This window comes from Dipodomys spectabilis, unplaced genomic scaffold (assembly GCF_019054845.1).
Source record: "Dipodomys spectabilis isolate Male_0828 unplaced genomic scaffold, ASM1905484v1 ptg000264l, whole genome shotgun sequence".
NCBI classification, from domain to species: domain Eukaryota; kingdom Metazoa; phylum Chordata; class Mammalia; order Rodentia; family Heteromyidae; genus Dipodomys; species Dipodomys spectabilis.
In genome coordinates this window covers 2,529,923-2,555,259 of record NW_024870941.1, presented here as the reverse complement: position 1 = coordinate 2,555,259, position 25,337 = coordinate 2,529,923, and the positions used below count along the sequence as shown (strand labels likewise).

Here is a 25,337-nt window from a genome sequence, read left to right as displayed (position 1 = left end):
CAAGAATTATTTTGGCTTCATTCCATGCCTTCTGTGTCCAGTCCTGGTCTGATATACTTCCCTGTACTCCCCAGGCTTGTAACAGATCACGAGGAGTCCCACAGAACCCAGCCCCCTCCACCTCCTCTCCCTCTGCTCACTTACTTTGGATTCACACTGTGCTGCTATTTCTTCAAATGGTGCTTTCTGGAACTTCTCTATTACAAGTCGTCTCTTTTCCTTTTCCTGTTCTTCCATTCCATTGGTGTCTACATAAGTGTTTACAAAGACCCATTAAAAATTTCATGAAACAGAATGACTGTAAGAGTGAATGTTATATAAACATTAAAGCTCTTTTTTCTTTTCTTTTTTTTTTTTTTTGGGGGGGGGGGGTCCAGTCGTGGGGCCTGGACGCTGTCCCTCAGGTCTTCAGCTCAAGATTAACGCTCTACCACTTGAGCCGCAGCACCACTTCCGGCTTTTTTCTTTTCACTTATGTGGTGCTTAGGAATTGAACCCAGGGCCTCATGCATGCAAGGCAAGCACTCTACCACTGAGCCACCTTCCCAGCCCCAACATTAAAGCTCTTATAAAATATATATATATATATATATATATTATTTTATAAAATTTTTTTTTAGCTGGGCACCGGTGGCTCAGACCTGTAATCCTAGCTACTCAGGAGGCTGAGATCTGAGGATCACAGTTCACTTTGAACCCAGTTTAAAATAAAATTTTATAAACGGAAAATATGTAAGATTTAAAGGTGTACTTTATAAGGAAAAAACACGAAAGACAAGATACTTATCCCCCGCATATGAAAATAGAAAAATGTCACAGCCTAAGATCCTCTTTCATAGAATACTTTTGTCAAGATATAATAGGAGAGAGCAGCAACTTCCTAGACTTTACACAACAGTTAGGTCTTTTCTTAAGAATGGTTCTACAAGCCGGGCGCTGGTGGCTCACGCCTGTAATCCTAGCTACTCAGGAGGCTGAGATCTGAGGATCGTGGTTCAAAGCCAGCCCGGGCAGGAGAGAGTGTGAGACTCCTATCTCCAATAAACCACCAGAAAACCAGAAGTGGTGCTGTAGCTCAAGTGGTAGAGCGCTCGCCTTGAGCTCAAGAGCTGAGGGACAGTGCCCAGGCCCAGAGTTCAAGCCCCACGACTGACAAAAAAAAAAAAGAATGGTTCTACATCATCCTGCACATAGAAAACACTAAATATTTTCTTACCTGAATCTTGAGTGGAGTAACTAAAATTGAATGGGTTCATTTGGAACCATACTGTCTAGCCTCTTCTACAACTTTAAGACAGATTTTTTTTTTTTTTTACTTAAGATCCTAAGAAAATTTGTGAAATTATTTAAAATTACAACTGTATCATTTTGATACAATTCTGTTTAAAAGGCATAACTCTGCCCAAACTACCTTAAGAACAGTAATGATGAGACAGGACGACTTCAACAGACTAAAAATAAATGATATATGGTTTTTTATATATGCCTTGGTAAGGAAATTAAGGAAGAGGTACACCTTAGGAGAAAGAAGAGAAAGCATGTCTCACCAATCGCTTTCTTCAGTGCCTCAAAGGTGATTTCTTCCGTGTTACTAACCTAGAGAAAATAATTTTAAGCATAAATAATTTTAAACAAAGTAGCTAAGAAATGTCAAGAGCTTTACCTAGTTACAGCTAAGAATATTCACAATTACATTCATCATCTTTGTGATTATACTCCAAACAACAAATACTCTCTGCTTTTTCTTAGGCTGTCAACCATGGCCTACTGCAATGTTCCCCAAACAAGTGTATGGACATATCCTTACAGTGGTGGAATCAGCCTGGCCGCAAAACTCAACTTACTCTTAGAGACAGAACATACTACAGTATGGCTACATGCAATGAGATTTGAAGCCCACTCACTGAATAGTACTATATAGGTACACAATGCTTTGAAACAGCAAAAGCTGAGATTATTACACAATCCAATCTAGCTAATATTCTATAGCCTTTATGATTTTCACACAACATTTAGCTTTCTAATCAAACACAAAATATCTAAGATTTTGAAAGGTTTCAAAGTAAGAAATCAGAGGTGTCCATTGTTAAAATAAGCACATTCCATCTCCTAAGGTTTTTATTTTCTGTAAATACCCTTTAATTTTATTTCTCAGTATCTTTTTCTTCCCACCCCTGGGTACTGTGTTTTCAACTTTGGTTCTTACGCTTGCTACACAGCATTGTAATTGCTGAGCAATATCTACAACCTTATTTTCTGTGTTATGTTTGAGATAATGTCTTGCTTTCTGCCATTCTGGCACTATATGCTAGTCTTCCTACTGTAGTTAGGATAAGAAATGTGTGCCTCTGTGTCCTGCTCTTCACTAACTCTCAACAACCTCAGCCTCCCAAGGAGCTAGGTTTACAAGTGTAATCCAACAGCACCTGGCTCAAATTATCTCTTACTTTGAGATATGTAAAAGATAGCTGCTTTATTTTTTAAGATTTTAAAAACAGCTAATGATACTTTTTGTGATAAAAGACAATAATACCTTCTGTGGCACCAGAACATTTTTAGAAAAAATAATATATCCAGTCACCATAGTATCTCTGACTAAAACTTAAGAAACAATACATGAAAGCACATGCCTGAGACTTTGGTCATCCCTAATTTTAGCTCATAAGCTTTTTTTTTTTTTTGCTAAGTCTAAGGCAACAACACCATGAAAGCAAAAGACTTCATGCTTTGCACCTTAGCCTCTCTGCAATACAAAGGCTTTATAGCTGGAAATCAGCAGCAAGAGTTCCACTACCTCAGTTTTTCTACTGAAGGTTCACATTCTAGTTGAGGTCAGATTAAACTTGGGAATCTTCAGTTGCTTTGTTCTAGATATTTGGAGCAGACTTATAAGATTAGGTTCTGGCTGGTCACTTACTTATACCTAGAAACAATCTAACATTTTAATGAGAAAACTTGTTCTCAGACTTGGCTAATAGCTTTGGACTTTTGAAAAATAACTGTAGTGAAGGAAAAAAAACATGGGAAAAGTTAGGAAGCCATACTCTTAATTCCATTAACTTTAACTTGTAAGTACTTACTAGTAACTGGTCAATAACTACCTGATGTAAATTGCTCCTGCCCATGCAATAAAATTAGTTTTCACCTAGAGAGTAATTTTGTTCTACTGTCTGGAATTTGAACAATCATCTCTGAAATAAAAAAAGCATATTTAACAATAGCTACTGAGTTTGAAACTCAAACATGCTTGAATAAATGTGACAATATACTGTATTTTTCAGATGTTCAATGTGAGATATATTTTAGTTAAGATTGATAGCAAATGGGAAACAAAATCTTCGGAGAGCTAATAAATGCATCACTAATGGACTTTAACATGAAATTCACATCTCACAAAATAAAAATTTTAAACACCCATCTTACCCTTACATTAAGTCATATAAATCCTTTTTTGGTTCATTTTATGCAATGGGCTCAAATGATAGGTACAAATTTTTGGAAGACATAAAAACAGTTAGCAAAAGGAAAATGGAAAAATACCAGTGTAATGAAGCACTATAGAAAAGTCTATAAATGGAAGCTTTAAATAAATTTCTTCATTCAAAAGGTAATAGCAATTTCTTAATCATTTTGTGATAGAACTAGCAAATAACTTCTTTGTTAGCAAGAACTGAAATTAAAGTGCCTTTGAAGAAAGAGGTGAATTAAGGTTAAGTAGACAAAAAACTTTAACCAGAGGAGACTGGGAAGGTGGCTCAGTGGTAGAGCGTTTGCCTTGCATGCATGAGGCCCTTAGTTCGATTCCTAGTACCACATAAGCAAAAAGAAAAAAGCCGGAAGTGGCGCTGTGGCTAAAGTGGTTGAGCACTAGCCTTGAGCTGAAGAGCTGAGGGACAGTGCCTAGGCCCAGAGTGCAGGCCCCACGACTGGACTGAGAAAAACAAAAAAAAACTTTAACCAGACTTAATGTCCTAATTTTTAAAATGAATTCTTAACTACCTAATGTTAACCTCCTAGCTAAACTAGTTAATACTTAACTATTCCCAGTGCTCAAAAAAACTTAACAGAAATTATTAATGGGAAGTTGAATGGCATAGAGGATAGAAGTTAGATGGTTGTTTCTTGACCACTGAATAATCTTAATTTCTGAAAATGAAAGAATTGGTAGGGTTTGGGAGGGGTGGGGTAAACGAAGGCTGAGAGAAGATGTGTTCAGCCAACTTCCTTTCCTTTCTTTAGTGTGGCTCTTTCCAAAGAGAAATAATGAAGTATACAGAAGGCAAACAATGGATAATTCACAGGAGAAAGGTAACTTACAGACTAGCATTTCAGCACTTTTATTTGGCTATCAAAAAATTCAGTGGTGATTTGTGTGGGATAAAACCTGATTGCCTGTTGCTTTTCTCATTTGTAACTTTGAAAAGTAAACTTTGGTGCTCTATTACATAGGAAAACACTAAGCATACAGAGTGTTGCAGACAGTCAGAGATCTTTAATAGTTCTCTAGCACAGCCTGAGATACATCCATCACATCTACTACTCAAGATGATAAATTGATCTGAACAGGGAAAGTTTGATGCTTTCTAAAGGGAGTAGATATTTGATTCCACACACTACTGTAATTCATGCTTCTTGAATTAAAAATAAAGGCTCTAGAGAGTTTAGCAGTTTACTAACAGGCTTGTATGGCATTACTTATGAAAAACTTTTATTATATTGAAATAAAATGTAAAAACCTAATAATATACAGTATTAAATTTATGTATCTTTCCAGACTGCTGAAATGAGTTCCATTATACCTAGTTAGATTTGGTATCTTCTAACAATGCAGTTGCTTTGGGGATTAAACATAACAAAAGTAGAGCTGTAGTTGTCCCTGTTTGTTAGTGTGGAGGGCAAAAGTTTCTTTTAAGGGATGTCAATCTTAGGACAGTAGTGCAGCCTAAACTTCCAGAACTTACCACATCATCAGAAGGAATGCTGTTAGATAAAATATCCACTTGAATTGATACAGTATCCACAATACTTTTCCTTCTAGAAAGACGATCTTCATCTAAAATAAAAAAGGTTTTCTCCATTATTTGTTAGTCAAATGTTAACTGATTTTCATTTATACTCTTATTTCGGACCCTAAAAAAATTTCAGAAAGTTAACGTAATCCTTTTATATATATATATATATATATATATATATATATATATATAAATACATGCATATATATACATATATACACATACATATAGTATATGTAGAGAGAGAGAAATGTTTGGGTTCATGATAACAACACAAAAAGGATACATAATCAGAACTAAATATGCTTAGCTTAATTGAAAATTGACAGAATTGGCTCACATCTAGATTTTTTTTTTTTTTTTACAAAACAGTAGCTGTTCTAGGATCATAGTTTGAGAACCAGTGTATACAGTGTTTACAGTGAATCTGTGAATTAAAAGAATCTGCTGGTTTGGTAAATAGTTAACTCTCTACAATTTAGGTCATTCTCTCCAATGTTTTTTTGTTGGTTTTTTTTTGTTTTGTTTTTTCCTTTGTAATTTGATCACCTGAAGAGAAAAATTTCTCTTCACCTCCGGGCTGTTTTTACAAACTTGTTGGCCTCGCCTGAACCCTTTGAAGAAGATAATCCCACCCCAACTTCCTTCTCTCTTCCTAATCACTCTAGCATTCCTAACCCCCTTTCTGCTTAACCACACCATGGAAATGTGATTTGCTCTTTACAAATATCTCTGCATACTTTCTTTACTATCCTTTTCTACTTCAGTCTGCCATATTCAACAGACCCACATTAAGTGACCAGAGACTATGTTAGGTGTTACACTGACAGGACCAACTCGGGAGCACCAGTCCACAACGTCATACGGTTTAGTAAAGCAGGAAGACAGAAAACAAGCACAATTATACAAATAGTAAAGTGTGATAAAGAAAAGATGCTGAGACCGCCTACCAATCCTAATTACATCAGAAAGAAAGCTATCCTGTACATCCCAAAAATATAGTAGATTAAAGGCTGACTGACATTTTCAAGTGTCTACTGGCATTTAGAAATGGCTACTTCTAAAGAAGGATCTAGGAAGCTTCAAATCAGGTGTCTGTTCATTCAGATGCTAACACCAGTTCTGGAAGATAGTAATAATGCCTCCTCCCCTAAGTTCACATGTCGCCTGCTTTCCACTGCCCTCTCAGAACTGCAGAGCTCATGTTTCCTCCTCCATCCCTAAAAGAAGGCTGGAAGTGGTCTGTCCACCTGCCTAACAGACAAGCCCTGAGTTTAAATCTCAGGTCTGCCAAACAACTAGTGATCATCCCTAAAAGAAATCTAAAGTTACCTAAATCACATTTTTGGTCTCAGAGTTGCAGCTGGCACCTTGGATGTAATCTACAGACACATGGAAGACTGACCAGTGTAAATCCAGCGTTTCTTTTTCTCTGTCTGATTTCAATTCATCAATTCTCTTTGGCATATCCTAATGCCAATTCTAACATTTTCTAATAAACCATCTTTATTTACACACTTTCTTTGAAAGAGTGTGCAACTATTCAAAATCTTGACCTTTTTTAACCTTAACCTTCATCTTAGGGTAATTTTCAATCTTTTTTACTAATATATCTCCTCCCTTTATAGTACTAAAAAAGATAGAAGCATTAGGAAAGAGAATAATGTCTTTTCTAGAGTGGAAGGAACTGAGAAGTAAAAACACTTGTTTTAAAAAATGTCTACAAACATTCACTACAAATGAGGAACTAATGCAAGAGGGAAAAAGGAAATACAGCTAAAAGGAAGGAACAGCAAATTAATAACTAAACTAAATTTACAACTATATAAAATATACAGCCACGGGCTCCATTTTCTAAAAAGCACATTTACTGACGCAAGGCAAGGGAAAAGGTCATCTACACTAATGGCTCAATTTACCTTTGTACTTGTGCCTGTGCTTATGAGGCTTTTTGCCTGAAGGAAAAAGAGCTAAATCCAAAGTATAAGAAAATGTAAAGTCTTAAAAACAACCTTTAATTAAAAAGTGGTACTAATTTTATGTTTTATGTTTTGGATACAGGTTGCCGTAGGCAGCAGTGCGGGGCGACCACAGACTTGCTATGTAGTTCATGCTGGCCCCAAACCTGTGATTCTCCCGCTAGACTATGGATGTCTATATGTCTATATGGATGTCTATGGATGTCTACTTGGCCTACTCATTTTATTTTGAAAGAATTTGTGAGAACAGGATCTGTTATAACATTTTAAGGAAAATGCAAAAGTATCTGTGGCCACCTGATAGACTATAATGCAAATAATGTAAGAATGTGTATGTTTTGGATCTATGTCATTGAAAGACCGCTACTTGCAAAAAGTATACTACTTTTTTGAGTAGTCTAAATTAACTGGAATCCAACAGTTCCATTACAGCACAGATGTACTCCAAAGGAAAATCTAGTTCTTCTAGCACATTTAATATAATCATGAACTGACAATACAAAAAAAACTGAATCTAAGACACCATGTAGAGTTACATTCTAACTCAACAGAACTATTTTTAGTCAATGGAAAGAATAGAACTACATAGTTAGCAGAAATAAAAGTATTCCTATCATGAATATATCTCATTTTTAATAAATTCTTTCAAATGAGAAAAGTTTCCTAAATTAAACTCAATAATCACAAGCCATTTATTAAACAATTTCTATACATTACTTAATAAAGAACTTCTATAAGGATACTATGGTTTAATGAAAAAAGATTTAATTTTTCTTCTTTGTTTAAAAGACAGTAATAGGCATAATAACATGACTGAAATACTAAATAAAAACCTGTAAGAACATCTTTTGCTTACACTTAGACTTAGAAACAAGGTTTTCAAAAGCAAAAACTTAAGAATTCAAATTGTTTAAAACAGTTTAAAAAGGCTTTGCTATAGTAATGACACATACTCAATTTTCACTACCATGTAAGATAGTGAATTTGGAACCAAATCTAAATCAGTCACAAATGTCAGAGCTGCAACCCTTCCTCTTACCTGTTACTTGCGGTACATAGGGTACTGAGAGTTTCTCAACACTATATCCACTTCCACCTAGGGACTCTGCAATCTTGTTGGTCAGAAAGTACAAATTTTTGTCATGCTTTTCTAAAGACTTTGGAAGCCTGTTGGGTTGATAAAAACAAGTCATCTAATATTAATTCCTAAGCAAAAACAAGTAAGCAAAAAATTCTAGGTTCAGAACCTCGATATCCTAAACACAAACATAAACTGTAGTTAATGCAAAAGCAGTGTATTTTAAGGGAGTAAACTGAGTTCTTTAAAAAACATATGGCTATTGTCCTATGTATTAAATATGCTATGATTTTTCTCCCAGCAATATTTTACTAATTAATTCAACCTTGTATTACTCTTCTGATATATAAATATTAAAGGATGAACAAATAAAGTTCAGTCTTAATTTTTGTGCTAAGTAAAAATCTACTGAGAGGGAAAAGCAAAATTGCAGTTCACTGATCGTTCACAAAAAGCCCATCACCAGTAAGCTTCAGAGTGCTTATTCAGCCACAGCAGGCTCACCTTCCTATGTAATGCTGCTGGACTCAGCATGGCATTGTTTCCAGAGCCAAAAGTTTGAGTTAAATATGGGAGTACTATTATTCACACAATTGCTTTTTGGAAAGCAAGGAAGAATATAAAGTATAATATATCAATTTTCTTTCCTTTATCTTTGTCACTCAGTTTTATGAGTATTAATCTCTATTACTGAAAGTTTTTTTGTTTTGTTTTTTTTTGTAGGTCATGGGGCTTGAACTCTGGCTTGGGCACTGTTCCTGTGGCTCTTCAGCTCAAGGCGAGAGCTCTACCACTTGAGCCACAGCGCCACTTCCAGTTTTCTAGTGGTTTATTGGAGATAAGAGTCTCACAGAGTGGCTCACGCCTGTCATCCTAACTACTCAGGAGGCTGAGATATGAGGATCGCAGTTCAAAGCCGGCCCGGGCAGGAAAGTATGTGAGACTCATATGTCCAATAAACCACCAGAAAACCGGAAGTGGCGCTGTAGCTCAAGTGGTAGAGTACTCGCCTTGAGCTGAAGAGCTGAGGGACATCAGGCCCAGAGTTCAAGCCCCACAACCGACAAAAAAAAAAAAAAAAAGACTCTCACAGACTTTCCTGCCTGGACTGGCTTTGAACCGTGATCCTCAGATCTCAGCCTCCTGAGTAGCTAGGATTATAGGAATGAGCCACTGGAACCCGGCTATTACTGAAAGTTTTTAATGTGATAAAATTTTATTTTTGAAATGGAGTGCTCATTGAGAACAGACAAAAAAAAAACACTAAAGAGATATTCATATTTTAAAAATGAGATTTTTTTCATTTGTTTTCGATAGTGCCTCCTTGTATGTAGGAGTCTACATTTATAATATACAAAATACTTGTTATACATCTCCCTTCTTTATTAAGGGAAAAAGAATGACAGAAAAATGAGAAAATGATTATGACAAAGTATCACTGTATGTGTATACATACAACAATAATTTGTTTTCTATAATCATTGCTGTTTTCTCTAGGCAGCCTTAAAATGTGAAGAGTTAACTTACATGCACTTATCTCTGAAAATATGCTCTGGGAGAAAATAAGGAGCTTCCATAGTTCTAATTTCAATAACCTGAAAAAAATACAAACACCAAATAAAAGAGAAATCAAAAACTATTAGGACCCTGCAATAAAACTGGTAATCAATTGAAGAAACCAGAAAACAATCCTTAAACATATATGCAATACCATCACAGTTTATTTTAGGATTCAAGTTAAGAGCCCAGATGCATAGTTCATTTGTTTTTACATTATTTTAAAATATCAAGTATTAAAAAGCAGATACACTTAAAAAAATTTTAAACAGAGGCACTCTGCACATATTTGTGTCTCTGACTATAGGCACTGCCTATTTTCTCAAATGCTTCTTTGATGAATTTTATTTCCCCGAATGTACTTAAGATTCTATATTTTAATAAAGACTGAATACGTAAGATTCTGTATTTTAATAAAGACTGAATATGTGCTTTTAGTTTCATAAAAATGATTATTTTTGACAAATGTGTTTAATAGAGGCCTTGTGCTGCCAAGTAAGTTAGGTATTCTGAAACATAAAATCATGCAAGTACATGAGTTATTGTTGAAAAAAAAACAAAATTAAAAGATGACAATATTCTAAGAGACACACTAATCCAACTTTGAGATCTACCTCAGATCTACTATTACAAAATAATAAAAAGTAGCACAACTTATGGAAATGTAGATAATAAGATTATAATAATGGCTCAACAGACAAAAGTAAAGAAGAAATGATACAGAAGAACAAAACATATCCTAATGATCTTTAAGGTACTAACAGCTACAATCTCAATTTAGTCACCTTATATTTTTATGGAATTGTATTTATAATTTGACATATAATTATCAAAATTAAAAATAATCATTCTGGAAAAAAATTAGCCATTTTTGGAAACAAATTTTAAGGATTTTTTGTAACGCATTACCTTGCTAATGTGCTGGCAAAATGCAGGAACAGCTATCATCTGACTTACAAAGTTGAGATACGCGGCAACCAGTGCCATAATTCCACACCGATGGAACATGGGCAAATTATCCTCATTGATAATCGCGCTGTCCTTTAATAAAAAAGAAACACATACCCAATAGATACAGATTTCTTCTTTTTTGTTGTTGTTGTTGGTTGTGGGGCTTGAACTCTGGGTGTGTGTGTGTGTTGTCAGTCATGGGGCCTGAGTGTGTGTGTGTCAGTCATGGGGCGTGTGTGTGTGTGTGTGTGTGTGTGTGTGTGTGTTGTCAGTCATGGGGCCTGAACTCTGGGTCTGGGCGGGTGTGTGCACCCCACCACTTGAGCTACAGCGCCACTTCCGGCTTTCTGGTGGTTTACTGGTGATAAGATTCTCAGTCTTTCCTGCCTAGGCTGGCTTTGAACCATGATCCTCAGAGCTCAGCCTCCTGAGTAGCTAGGATTACAGGCATGAGCCACTGGCGCCTGGCTTCAGAAGTTATTCTTTAGAAGAATCAATGCTCATCAACCATAGTTGAATCACAGAACTTAAATGGCTCTTTCTTAGGAAAGTCATTCCTGTTCACTGTCTCTCATACACAAAAACACATCACAACACAGAGATATTGACAGAGATAGAAATGTCATCCTATGTTCTCTTTTTATTCTGTAACATGCAATACAACTAGCCATGTGACATAGAATTTTTTTCCCTTTTCTTTTTTTTTTCAGTACTGGGCTTCAAATTCTGCCTTGAGTTTGACAGGCAGGTACTCTTTCACTTGAGGCTTATTTTCAGCCCTACAATTATTAACCTTGAATGATATTTAGTACACAATATGCACTTATCAACATGAATGTGACCAGCATCTTGAGTACAACTAGATCTCAAACTGAAATTCTTGTTCTTAAATAAATGCAACAATTCTTTAGACAGTAAGTATGCTTCATTAAAAGGAAAGAATAAAAAGGTTATAAAAGCATACCTGTAAAGCAATGGCCAATCGGATAAGGTCAATAACTACCTCTTCATTGGCTAATTCAATAGTTATAAGAGCAAGAGAAGTATATAGTAGTTCATAGTTTTTTTGAACATTGTCTTCTTCTTTACACCCCAAATATATGTGCCGATATAGCTGTTGGCCATTCTGAATAGACAAAAAATTAACTCTGCTTAAAATGCAATAAGGGCATATTTCACAACTTTCTAAAAAGTAGTTATGTTACTTCATAATGTATCATGAAAGAGAAACAAGATAATCTGACTGTCAAATTGTATTTCATTATTAACATCAACAAATAGGCTGGCCTACAAACTAAGAGTAGAGTTATGAGTAGAGTTAAAAATAGAGTATGAGTAGAGTTAAAACAAGAAAAATAGTATATACACAATATTTCCAGTGTAAATAATAAGAATGTTTTATTATAATTTGAGAAAACAAAAGCAAGACTATGGATTGGTCTGAGGGGAAAAAAATAAATTGGATAGTAGAATCCTGAGAGACAGTTCTAAGACACAGTGTTGACAATAATGAAAAATACTTTTTTGATGGGGACATGTGATTTTCTTATCTGGGAATAATCCTGCACTGCTGTTTGGGAGCATGTCAGGACGAGCATGGGCAGGCGCTACAACACTTCCGAAGTTTCAAAGGCAGGTCTCAAGCTTATTCAATGGATGAGGTCATAGGTCCTTCTACTCCCACAGGGACTTTCAAGAAGGTCTGCCCCTCAGCAGGCCTACACATGCTATGTAATGGAGTATTAGCTAACGAATATTAATTTGTAATGCATGTAAAAGCCTAACCAAAGCATTCCAAATGAGAGCTAACAGAAATAAGAGCATATTTGCTATCTTGAGTCACTGTGTAGTAATGACCTCCAGTGGGGCCTTAGTGACCGACTATATGCTACAACTACATTTCTCATAATTCTGACACCATGTAGTGAACATTTGGTTCTTGTTTGTTGTTGTTTTGGCTCCAGATATGAAGCTATGCTCTTCTATCAGAGCACTTCATGTCTGAATTTAGTATTCAGGTATCTACCTTTCTGAATCCAGTTTGTCTGTCTTTCAAACAGTTCTATACTTTGGTAGGAAAGAAAGGTCTTATGTGTCAGGTCCTTTCAAGCCTAAGAAGACCTTTAGGTTACTGATCATCATTAACAAACATTACAACAATTGTTATGAGTTTAGAGTTCAGGTCCACTAAGTAATTCACATACCCACTCTACCAGGTAAATAAAAATAAATTTGGCAATATGTGCTAAAACAATAGTGTGTAATGATTTCATGAAGTAGTGAATTTAAAGAATGTACCTTCTATTACTTGAAATTACTTTTACATGGACTCAGAGGAATGGAAAAACACAACATAATACACATGCCACTATGTTCAGGAAACTGCAAATATTTGTCTACAAGAGAGGAGTAATTGGTGACAAACTGATAGCACCAATACCACTGTAGGAATTTCAGGAAGACATTTTACTTAAAAGAAGAATTCTGGGGCTATAGCATGCAGCAGGCTAGGGTCCAAGTTAAACACAGGCTCAGGCCACTGTCAGGACCACTGTGGGAGGGTAGGGGAGGTAAAGCTGGCAGCACAAGGTCTTCCAATTCTAAGTCCTATAGAATCACTTTAAGATCGCCCATGAGTATAACAACTAACATTCAAGTGACTATCGCCACATCATTCATTTGTTTCTTAGGATATTCCCTTACCTTTTTCATGAAACTTGTGTCTTGCCTACAAATTTTTTCTCTTTTTATTTTCAGATCAGCTACATCTGGTATTATTCTAGAAACAATCAATGTATCATTTTTAATCAACGGCACATTTTATTCAAATACCTTGCCTTTTAAACTTGCTTCTCTCTTATTTTTATGAACATTCTTAATATGCTTCTATGAACTATTGAATTATCACCTTTAGTAAAAACTACATGATCTTGACTCTCAGAGCCATTCTAAAGTTTAAAGCAAAACTAAAACTAAAAATCCACATAATTATTACTAGGCAGATAAGCTCTCAGCAGAGGACATTAAGTGACAGTCCAATATTTTTTACTTTTAATGCACTGCTTCAATATCAAATAAATAAAATCTAAAAACCCCAGACTGAAAACCTCACAATATTTAAACACCCTGACTTAACCTGAGAAGGTTATCATGAAGCCCATTTCATGATGACATGCTACCTGATGCCTCGAAGCTTTGCCCTGTTGTCATGGCGGTCCATGAGGTTGTGCATTACTTCCAAGACTAACTGCCGCAGTTCATAATCTTCCATGAGAGACGGGGATAACAGAGGGTCCAGAAAAGACCCTGGCAGTGCAGTCACAATTGTCTTGGCTTTGTATCCAGAGGTTACCTGGATACAGGGAGGAAAATAAAAAAATAAAAAAAGTTGCATAGAGTCCTTGGTAAAATCCTCACATTATTTTATAAGTCTATACATTTAAATCAAAAGAAAGAATGGACATCAGCCAGAGGAAATATATAAAGGATATTTGTAGGGTGATGACTTTATTGAATTTTCAAAAACAAAAAAATCCAAGAATGAAAATAGTTCACATTTATTATGAGCTACACAGAATTCTAAGTACTAAGTATCTACTTTGTCTTCACCACAGACCTACCTATAAGGAAGCTACTAGTTTACCCCAATTTTATAAAGAGAAACTGAGGCTCAGATAGGTTAAGAATACATGTGATAAGCAGCCAGGAGGAAGAAGATACAAAGAGATTATGTGGCAAAAGATATTGGTCGATCTTGCAAGTGATAAATTTTAATTTGAAAACTATCATTCTCAGGTATGTAGTAGTTTAACAGCAATATATTTTCATTTTGAAAACTGTAGTGTATTAGTTACTTGATTTGATAGCATGACTGCCTCAGTTTCATCTGAATTTAAAGCTTTTCAGGAAAGCTATTTATCATTTTAAATGGTGTATACAGACATCATACTATAGTCTAGTTAGGATGTGATGCACAATTCACATATGGAATCTGTTTAAAGGAAGTCAAGATTTAGAGCCAAATGGCATTTTGGGTGAGGAATTTCAACTTGTTTTCAGGATTGTAAAGCACATTTGGACAACCTGTGAGCTAGAGGTGATTTTTTTTTAAGCAGAAAAATGCGTAGAACAATTGTTACCCAGGGGGGAAAAATATTCATGCCTCATACCACATACAAAATTAACTTCAAAGTGAAGTTCTAAATGTGGGAAAGTCTAATTTTTGAGAAAATTTAAAGGAAATTTAAAACGTGATGTTGATATTCTCAGAGCAGGTAATGAGTTCACAAACATGACACAAATGAAAAGGCACCTAACACCTGGGAAAGGCTGTACAAATCTTCGTGTATTAGGTTCACAACTACCACATGACGAGTAGCAGAAACTCTAAAAATGAAACCAAAAAGGCTATTTCTCTGCACTTATACTCAAGTATAAGATACTGTTTTTAAAAAATGAGATCAAGGGTCTGGGAAGTTGGCTCAGTGGTAGAGCGCTTGCCTTGCATGCCTGAGGCCCTGGGTTCGATTCCCCAGCACCACATAAGCAAAAAGAAAAAAGCCGGAAGTGGCGCTATGGCTCAAGTGGTAGAGCGCTAGCCTTGAGCTGAAGAGCTGAGGGATGGCGCCCAGGCCCAGAGTTCAGGCCCCACGACCGGACCCAAAAAAAAAAAAAAAAATGAGATCAAATACAAGGAAGAGCTGTAGAATAAATCTGAAAGTTATTAATTCTGAAAGAGCACACATTTCAAACAACTCACCCTTACTTTTCTTTAACATTATGCCAGGTAGGTAAATTGAAGATGAACATAATAACCATGAACCAATCAAGGCTCAGTATCTGGTATGCCTTTCCTTTCGGTTTGGGTATGTCTTTCTTTCCTTTGTAGCTTTCTTTTTTTTTTTTGGGAGGTCCAGTTGTGGGGCCTGAACTCTGGGCCTGAGCGCTGTCCCTCAGCTCTTCAGCTCAAGGCTAGTGTTCTACCACTTGAGCCACAGCGCCACTTCCGGCTTTTTTTCTTTTTGCTTATGTGGTGCTGAGGAATTGAACCCAGGGCCTCAGGCATGCAAGGCAAGCGCTCTACCACTGAGCCAACTTCCCAGCCCTCCTTTGTAGCTTTCTATAGCCAAAATTACAGTGGTAAATTTTCATTTTTATGAAATACTTTCTTAACAAGGCATTATTTGAACAGTATGTAAAAGAACATGACATAATATGTAGAAAAATTAGTCTAAGTTCTATTCTTTAAGCTCAGTGATTCTAGTGAACCTCCTCAACTCCTATTTACTGTTTCTGAGCCCTCATATTTCCAATTCTAAAATAAAATTTCTGTTTTCTGAACATTTCATCATAATGAAGTACAAACATGTAGGTAAGTTAAGGAACAAATAAGAAAACATACAGCATAACAAAAAAAATCATTAAGAGTTGAGTGTATACACTGGAAAAACAACTAGCTATAATTTCTTAACTGAATAAGATAGCAAGCTGACGATGTGAAGTTATTCCTTTGATTTTTTCAATATATTTAAAGATTCTTGTCTGCTTCACCTGCATTAAAGTCCTTACCATAAGCAAAGATCTCAGCAACATTATTTGGATCCTCCTAGTTCCCAAATCTCTAAAATGTAAAAAACAGTAGTAATATTAATAGCAATGAGCATTCACAGAACTTTACTTACAATATTTTTCTTGATTTTGAAAGTTTATTATTGGCTAAATAGATTTTATAAGTGATGGCTTACTTTAAAAAATAAGGTGAAATTGGGCTGGGAAGGTGGCTCAGTGATAGAGTGCTTGCCTCCCATTCATGAGGCCCTGGCCCTGGGTTCAATTCCTCAGCACCACATAAGCAGAAAAAAAAACATGTGGTTCTGTGGCTCAAGTGGTAGGGCGCTAGCCTTGAGCTGAAGGGCTCAGGGACAGCGCCCAGGCCCAGAGTTCAGGCCCCATGACCGACAAAAAAAAAAAAGACTTAAAACAGTTAAATGTAAAAGAAACAAGTCTGAATAAAAAAATTAAGTTATTGTCTCAAAGACATCAGACAATATAGATAATGATGAAATGAAAATTAAACTATACGAGTATAAAATTAAGCAACCAAAATTGGTACTGAAGTATTTTACTATATACAGCCTAAGTATGTACAACTATTTGGTGTTAATCAAAACACTTTTATAAAAGTCCAAGGAGATAAAAATGTTAGGTACCGTGGCTGATCACGGCATGCCATATACAGGTAATGCATGATTACCCTCTACTTCATAATTCAAATTACGTAATTTTAAAGCAAAATTGTACTTTGTTGTTTTATTTATTCTTCTTACCACTACTAACCCTTTCCCATTCTTTGAACCGTCTGCTCTTACTCATTTAATGATACATGTTAAAGAACTATTCATCCACTACAATTACAGTATTTTTTCCAATTATTAATATTATACATATTAAATTATTAATATTTAAATTGTTACTTTAATTGTACATATTTATTTGGCACTGTGTAAAAATTTAATACATGTACACAATGTGTAACAATCAAAATTAAGGTAGTTAGCATTTCCATCTCAAATATTTAACAAATATTATGAGCACATAATAATTGTATATTTCTTAATAAATTAGCAAAACAAATGTCATAAATAAATCTTAAGCATGTCACACCAAATCAAATCTATAAAATATAGGAGAAGCTGGGCACCAGTGGCTCACCCGCCTGTAATCCTAGATACTCAGGAGACTGATATCTGAGGATCGCAGTTGAAAGCCAGCTCAGGCAGCAAAGTCCATGAGATTCTTACCTCCGACTAACCACCAGAAAACCAGAAGTGATGTTAGGGCAGAAGTGGTAGAGCACTAGCTATAAGCTCTTGAAGAGCTCAGGGACGTGCTCAGGCCCAGAGTCCAAGCCCCATAATCGACCAAAAAAAAAAAAAAAATTATACACACACACACTGGGGAAAGAATAGATGACCTTCACAATTACTTTTGTTTCTATAATTATAGTAATAAAATAGCATTCATGATATTCTGACATTAATTTCTAAAAATTTTACGGAAACTTGAAGCTTAGTCCTTTATATATGTATACACATAATGTCCAGGCTGAACAAATCTTTACTTGATTAATAAAGTCATGAAACTTTTGAGAATTTATGATAAGCTGAAAAATAGTTCTAAAAGAATGCAAATGTTGGTTCAATTACTTAGCAATATCTTTCATACCATGTAAAAATTATTGATTTTCACTGAGCTTTTATAACTAAGATTAAATAAAACTCAACATTTAACTAATTTAATATTAACTTTAATGTAAGAGTAAATTCACATTTATATCTAAAAACATACCCTAGTTGGCTGATATCCAAAGTATGAGTAGATGTTCCAAATACAGGTACTTTGCCCATAATGAACATCATGATTTCTGACCTCTGATAATCTGGTAGGTTACTTCCAAAAAATCCTACAAAAATATTAAGATAAATCTTAATTTATATTTTGAACCAAAATTGTAAAATGCTATTAAACAATGATCCTGTTCACATTATATATAATACTAAAGGTGCCCTTATTTTCTCCTGTTCAAAAATCAGGTACAAGATATGTACTGTAGATAAAAACCTAGATATATTATTAGTATTCTTATGAAACCTTTCCTTTATATTGTGAGTCTAAATTCTTGTTCAGTGGTCAGTAATTATACTGAGTTCAAATAGCGGTATCACCAAAAACAAACATTGAAATCTTACTCGGTGAAATCTTACTGCATTTATTTGCTCTCATGTTTTAATTCTCATGTTACTCTGATGTGTTACATTACAAAAATATTACTTGAGTGTGCTATATATACACATTTCATAGTAAGATATTTAAACAATAAATGAAATGTCCTAAAGTGATATCATAATATTGTGTTGATTAGAAGTCACTGAAGCAATTTAATTCTGTGAAAATAAGATTAGCTGATTTGATATGCAAAATATCACAAAAAATTCATATAAAATGAAGTAAATGTAAGAATCACCACAGAAGCAGGTTCACCATATATTGGATCAGCTTACAAAATGGAAATATGTAAAGACTGCTAAAAATACAGCTTGAGTAGTATATATATATATTGCTCCTATTTGCACAACATAAATACTCATGCACACGTGTATGTACAAAGAGAGGAACTAGAGAGAGAGGAGAAGGGCAAATAAAAAAAAAGCAGTTGTGTAAGATGGTATGTCATTATTAAACTAGGTAAAGAACAGGGAGGGTATTCTTTGTCCAAGTATACAATTTTTACAAGTCCAAGCTATCATCCCTGTTTGGCAATGGTACTTTATGTGAGAACTTTTTCATCACTGTTGAATATGGTAAGTGTGAATGGTGAAATACTCACCTATTGTTTGGATGATAGCATTCTGCACAATCTTCTCATCATTGTCTTTGGAACTTAAGGTGACACTGCCTACAGATCCCCTGTGTGAATCACTGGCTTCAAATTCAACACTAAGACGCAGGTGTTTGAGTAAGGTATTGAAGACTTCCAGCACTGTGGGCCCTGTCAAGGATTGGCTGTGAGCAGATACACTTTCCCAATAATGAGCATATATGAAAGCAATCTGACTTCCCAATGGCTTTTTTCGTTATTTATTTCTAAGTATTTATTTATTTATTTCTAAGTATATATTTCTAAGTATCAAAAATGCATAGTAATTTATGAAATTTATTTTGTAATGTGAAGTATTTAATCAACAAGGTACTTTAGTTATACCAGCAAACATTTACTAGGTATCTATAAGCAATTCCCTGTCTGACTATGCTATAAACATATAAAAATGTGTATGCGCACACTTACCTATCTAATCTGTAAAAATCAAAACAATGTATACTGAGATTATATTTGATTGTTGGATCAGAATCCACACAAATTATAGTATCCCACAGTTACACAAAAAAATACTGTATAACTTACTAAATTAAATGAAGAATTCTCTTAGTGATGGGACAGAAACTAATCAGCCTATCAGATTCACTTCACATCAACTGATTTATTCTCTGCCTTCACATGTTTCTATTACTTCATCTAGGGGTTTCATTTCTGGCCTTTATTCTCAATTAGAAACGTCCCAAGAAAGGGAGCCATGGTTAAGTATTTTTTCAAATGTACAGAGCCTAGCACACAATGCCTAACACACAACAGACATTGAAGTATGGGGCTTCAAAACATTATCACTTCAGATTTCAAATAACTTGCCAATCAAAAGCTTACTTTTATTTTTAAAGATAAATTATGATAATGAAATGTCTGTAGACAAGTGCCCATCATTATTTAACACTGAAGAGCATTAGAATATCTCTTTTCATTTTGATTTTAAACAAAAATAGTTCCATATTGCTATTACAGACCTTTCTAAAGAAATAATATACAGATAAAACATCTTGGCTCTTAACATGTTCTCTTCATTCCTGACTATACAGTTCTCAAGTCCTACTAAATGAGCACAAGGTCTTTCCCTTGTACAGACAGTGGGGTTACAATGTATCTTCTCTCTCCTCCTTGCCCTTCCTCCTTTCCTCCCTCCCTTCTCCCTTCCCTCTGTCTTTCTGATGCTGGTCCTGGGGCTTGAACTCAGATACTGTCCTTGAGCTTTTTTGCTCAAAGCTAGTAATCTATCACTTGAGCAGCAGTACCACTTCTAGCTTTTTGGTGGTTTACTGCCTGGGCTCGTTTCAAACTGTAATCCTCAGGTCTTACTCTCCTAAGTAGCAAAGATTACAGGTGTGAACCATTGGCATCAGCTATAATGCATCTCTGATAAGACTATAGTAAGTCTTTAAGATGGTCAATGAATTATAGGACTTGGTCGAAAATACATTTGCAATTTTAACTTCATACCATTTCTCTGACTTCTTTCCAACACTACACAATCTACAAATAGGTCATATAAGATTTTGATGATGCTATCCATTTTATTTCCCTTCTTGGAGCCCTGGTTTTCTCATGATATGTGATCAAGTCTGCTTTATAGTACGTAGAGTTAAGTACAAGTAAACTACAGGTTCAGTAAACCTGTCACCAGAAGTGTTTTAGATTTTGGAATATGTGCATGTGGGTGGGGATGCTTATAGGTGTGTGTGTATATGTGGTTTGAATGTACACAGACATATCTACATAATCCATATAATGAGCTATTTTAGGGATGTGTCCATAGTCTGAACATAAAATTCGTTTGTCCTTCACATACACATGTTACACATAGGCTGAAGAGAAATTTACATTAGCTTTTAAATGCTCCTACATTTTGACTATTAATATCACATGATGTTGGTTGCAGAATTTTACTTGTGGCATCATGTCAGCACTAAAACTAGTTTCAGGTTCTGAAGCATTTCAGACTACAGATTTTTGGATTAGGAATGTTTAATCAGTACTATTTTTAACTCTGTCTTCTGCCAATGCTCAGTAGATAAATTATATTTAAAAACCACTGTCCAAATAGAAGGAAAAGAGACTGATTGAGAAAAATGCTTATCTATGCACTAAATAACCCTGAGAATAATGACACAAACCCAAAATCTCAAGAGAAATCATAGCACATGCAAAACTATGTATACATACATAGTCAGAGCAGTACTTCACACACTGCTATGCCTACTGGAGAAATAGACCCTGAAACATCTTGATTCCTTGATTTTGTTGTTCTGACAGGCACTTACCTATGGAACCTTTAGCAGCAATGGCAACAGCTTCTAACAGAACCTGAATGATACCTGCACGAACCCGTGGAGAGTCTTTCTTACGAGCATCAAGGTGTCCAAGAATCTCCTGGATGACATGGTGAGAATACTGAGCCTAAAGGAAGTTGACAGCAAAAAAAGTGGAGAATTCACATCCAGGTATTTCTGACTTTTCTTTAGTAACATAAATACCTTCATAACAATCTAGAAAGCTGAATCACCAGATGTGGGAACCCCATGTAATTAGAGTCTATCTTAATATGAAGGTAGCCATTTGATTTAATGCCCAACCAGGATACATTAGAGCCAGTGAAAGTACTGAGTATTAGATAGCATTATTACTCTTCAATTGGTGACTTGGGGGCTATTATGTGCCTTCCTATAGCATTGAACATATCAGAAATGGGGACAAAATGCACTTTATTTTCAAAAGTAACCAGGTATCAGACACATTATAAATACTTTACATGAATGTACTTCATTTCATGCACAAAAGCACTATGAGAAAAGTTCAATTCAATTATAACATGCAATTCAGTGCAAATAGGTCAAATAGTAACTTGCCCAAACAGACAAACTCTAAGAATATACAAAAGTAAAGTCTATTCTGACCAAAGTATGATTAAGAACCGAGCTCAATGCTGCACTTACCCCCACTTACCCAGCATACCTAAGGCCCTGAGTTGCCTCACAAAAAAAGTAAATGGTGTCTGAAAGACTTCAAATCCTGTTTGAATTAAGAGCTAACCAGTTCTTTTCACATTTTGAGGGGTAAAAAAACAACAACCCAACAACCAAAACAAGTTTTTTCCTTTGCAGTTAGGTATTTAATCATAAGGTTCTATTAAGACTGGTTAATAAGCCGGGTACTGGTGGCTCACGCCTGTCATCCTAGCTACTCAGGAGGCTAAGATCTGAGGATCGCAGTTCAAAGCCAGCCCTGGCAGGAAAGCCTGTGAGACTCCTATCTCCAATAAACCACTAGAAAACCGGAAGTGGCGCTGTAGCTCAAGTGGTAGAGCACTCGCCTTGAGCTGAAGAGCTGAGGAATAGCACCCAGGCCCGGAGTTCAAGCCCCATGAGCAACAACAACAACAACAAAAAAGACTGGTTAATAAAAGTACGTCTCAATAGTAATCAGTAAATGAATGTTAGTTGTTACAGCAGCTAAATTAATTGCTGGTATAAGTGAATTCAAATACCAGTTCATCAGTTAATATAAATACATAATTCATATATTAAGCACATGAAAAATAAAGAGTGCCACCATAAAGAATTTTAGTTCTTTTTATAAGGTATTTTTCATCTTAGCAAATGAGAAGTGGTACAGAAAAATGAGACAAATTGCTAAGTTAAAAACCTTTTTTATGCTAGTTTTCAATAGCTGCTCAATGATGTGTTTATCCATACAAATTACTTATATAAAGAATAGTTAACCAAATCTTACCTGAATAGAATACATTATGATTTTAAAGCAATGAACTGCAAATTCATTAGGATCCCATAATTTGTGATGATCTAAATGCCTGTAAAGTAACAATTAAAAATTGCTTTAACAATTCTCTGGTTAAAATCTTTCCTGCATAGCTTCTTTAACATTGTAAAGAAAAAGTTCTGACAATCTCACAATTTTAAGCTAAAATCATCCAATAATTACAGGTATAAATATAAAATATTATGGTCTCGACAGTGTAGTCTATACTTTCTTAACTCACATTAGCACTTAACTTATCCAGTATTCCAGTCAATGGTATCAGTGTCTTGTGCTCACTATTGATTTAAAACATGTTACTCAAAATTCTTGCTGAATCATTCATTTATTCCCCATAGAAACAAGTAGCAATGCAAATAAAAAAAAAATCCTACTTCAGTATTAAACTAAAACATTCAGTAAAATATCCACAGCAACTTACCATCTCTGAAATTCTCAAAGTAGGCATGAATTCTTTATAGTGAAATGCTAGATCACTTTTTACTTTTGTTCAGTCCATATTTTATCATTATCATGTATGTTAATCATCCATCAAGTATGTTCATTATATAATCCCCAAATATCTGGTTCTTTACTTGTTCATGGCCTTTCACATTTAATTAATTAAATAGCTAACAAATAACTACATTTTATTTAATTAACATTTGGTTTGATTAACATACAATCAGGATTTAAGTTTAAGGATTTGTAGAAAAGAATGTAGCTAATCCAAGTTACTCAAGTTAATTTCATAATCTTACTTCTAGTCTAGCCATCTTGAATTCTAACATTAAGTCAGTATACAGACATTAAAAATAAAAACCTTTCCTTTAATATTGTTAACTTAATTCTGGTATTTTTAGTAACATTTTCATAAGCCCACAGCCTTTAAACAGTTGACCTAACAGATGAAAGATCACAGAAGTTTTCAAAAATGTTTATCTGATTTCTAAGATAATTTCACAGTTTATAGATTCTTGTAACTTAAAGGTCAGTTTTGAACCATATGACAAAAACATATATCCTAAAGAATTCCAAATGCTACATTCAGAATATTCTTTATATGCTAATCCCATTATCATGTTTTGATGAAGAAAAGCATATGGAAAACTTTAACAAAAGAAAGATTAACCGAACAGTTCAACAATTATGTAGTATAGAACATTTTCATTTGATGGGTCAGTTGGAAAACAAAAGGCTTGAGAGAATGTTTACGTGGAAAAACTCAGAGCTCAAAACTGTATTTTACCTGGAGTGTAGGATGTAAGGACCAAGGAGATACTTAACATTTTTGCTCTGAGTTTCTGAATGAAAGATGAATCTTACTTGAGAAGTGAGAAAGACCTAAAGGAGCCCACACTTGGTAAAAAGAAGGCTAAGGGAATAGGAGTTAGTATAACAAGGTCTTTCAGACATGACTATTGTATTTAAATATGTCACTGCAAAATGCATCTCAAGGTCTGTAAATAGATAATTCAAGTTATCTGATGTACATGATGTTAAATATGTGAGTATGGCTTGTATTTACAAGGGAAACACTAGTTTAGTTGCTGAATTTGAGTACTTAAACATACATTCAGATTGAATGTATGTATGTGTCTATAATCTGACTTAATATGTATGTATTCAGACTGAATCCTACATTACTTCCACAATGTTTCAGTTTCCAATAAAAGCTCAGCCATGCAAGTAAAAAAGTATTTGTCTTCTTAATTAGATAACCAGGAAACCACTAAGTCCTTACGCAAAAACTGGTCTAACAGCATTATTCATATTCCCAAAAGTTGCTCGCCCCAGCAGTTCTCTAAAGCAGTTCTCAGCCAACACAGCAGGATTCTCTTCTTTATCAGCTGCGGAAGGAGAAGAAGGAGGGCCTAGGCGACTAAAAAAAAAGAGAAAAATAAAGACTGAAAGAAGAAGTCTAAAATTAGTTTTACCAGTGAAACAGAATAGACTTCATTTCCCAAAAATGTTACAGAGACATTTTCTTTTATCCCTAAGTAACTTTAAAGCTTTATTCTGACCTCATGAATGTACTAACACCAAAGCTAATCACATAATCTTTCAATAGGGAGGACTAAACTCAGCTGGTAACCTATTCTAACAGAATGTCTTTTCATAAGTAAAATTCAGCAGCTTGTTTCTCTTGTACTTCCATATATCTCTACATTACAGCAAAGTCTTAGTAAGAAAAGTGTCCAAAGGACCACAAAGACCACGTCCTCATTTTAACTGCAACGGGATAAAAGTAAGATGCACACTTGTATATACAGATGTCTTTAATACACAGAATTTGTTTTGTTCATGTTTTAAAACATTGGTTTAGACAAAACATGCAATAATAATAACAACAAGCATATCTCTGGCATTGTACACATGAGAAAACACAATTTCTTCAGATTTTACAATCTAGTTTGTTTCTTGAATCTTACATCTTAAAACTGGACTTGAAGAGCTGGAAGTATGGAAAATGGGCTCCCAATTCACTAATTTTTACATTGTAAATATTTTAAGTAAAACAGCTTCAGCTATAGCACCAAAACAAGAAAAAGCAGGTGAAA

At 34.9% G+C, this 25,337-nt stretch overlaps 1 protein-coding gene across 2 annotated transcripts in view; it reads right to left on the bottom strand.

Annotated features, from left to right (window-relative positions):
* Efr3a (EFR3 homolog A) overlaps positions 1-25,337 on the bottom strand; it is an 84,739-nt gene that overhangs the window by 6,195 nt on the left and 53,207 nt on the right. For both annotated transcript variants that reach the window (XM_042699913.1, XM_042699914.1), the window contains 15 exons: positions 24,521-24,658; positions 22,753-22,831; positions 21,285-21,420; positions 18,964-19,125; positions 17,925-18,039; positions 16,146-16,197; positions 13,757-13,929; positions 13,281-13,356; positions 11,542-11,703; positions 10,536-10,667; positions 9,597-9,664; positions 8,031-8,158; positions 4,962-5,053; positions 1,548-1,596; positions 145-248 (listed from right to left, as the gene is read on the bottom strand). In XM_042699913.1, coding sequence (XP_042555847.1) covers positions 145-248; positions 1,548-1,596; positions 4,962-5,053; positions 8,031-8,158; positions 9,597-9,664; positions 10,536-10,667; positions 11,542-11,703; positions 13,281-13,356; positions 13,757-13,929; positions 16,146-16,197; positions 17,925-18,039; positions 18,964-19,125; positions 21,285-21,420; positions 22,753-22,831; positions 24,521-24,658 — 1,666 coding nt within the window. The remainder of the gene's footprint in view (positions 1-144; positions 249-1,547; positions 1,597-4,961; positions 5,054-8,030; positions 8,159-9,596; positions 9,665-10,535; positions 10,668-11,541; positions 11,704-13,280; positions 13,357-13,756; positions 13,930-16,145; positions 16,198-17,924; positions 18,040-18,963; positions 19,126-21,284; positions 21,421-22,752; positions 22,832-24,520; positions 24,659-25,337) is intronic.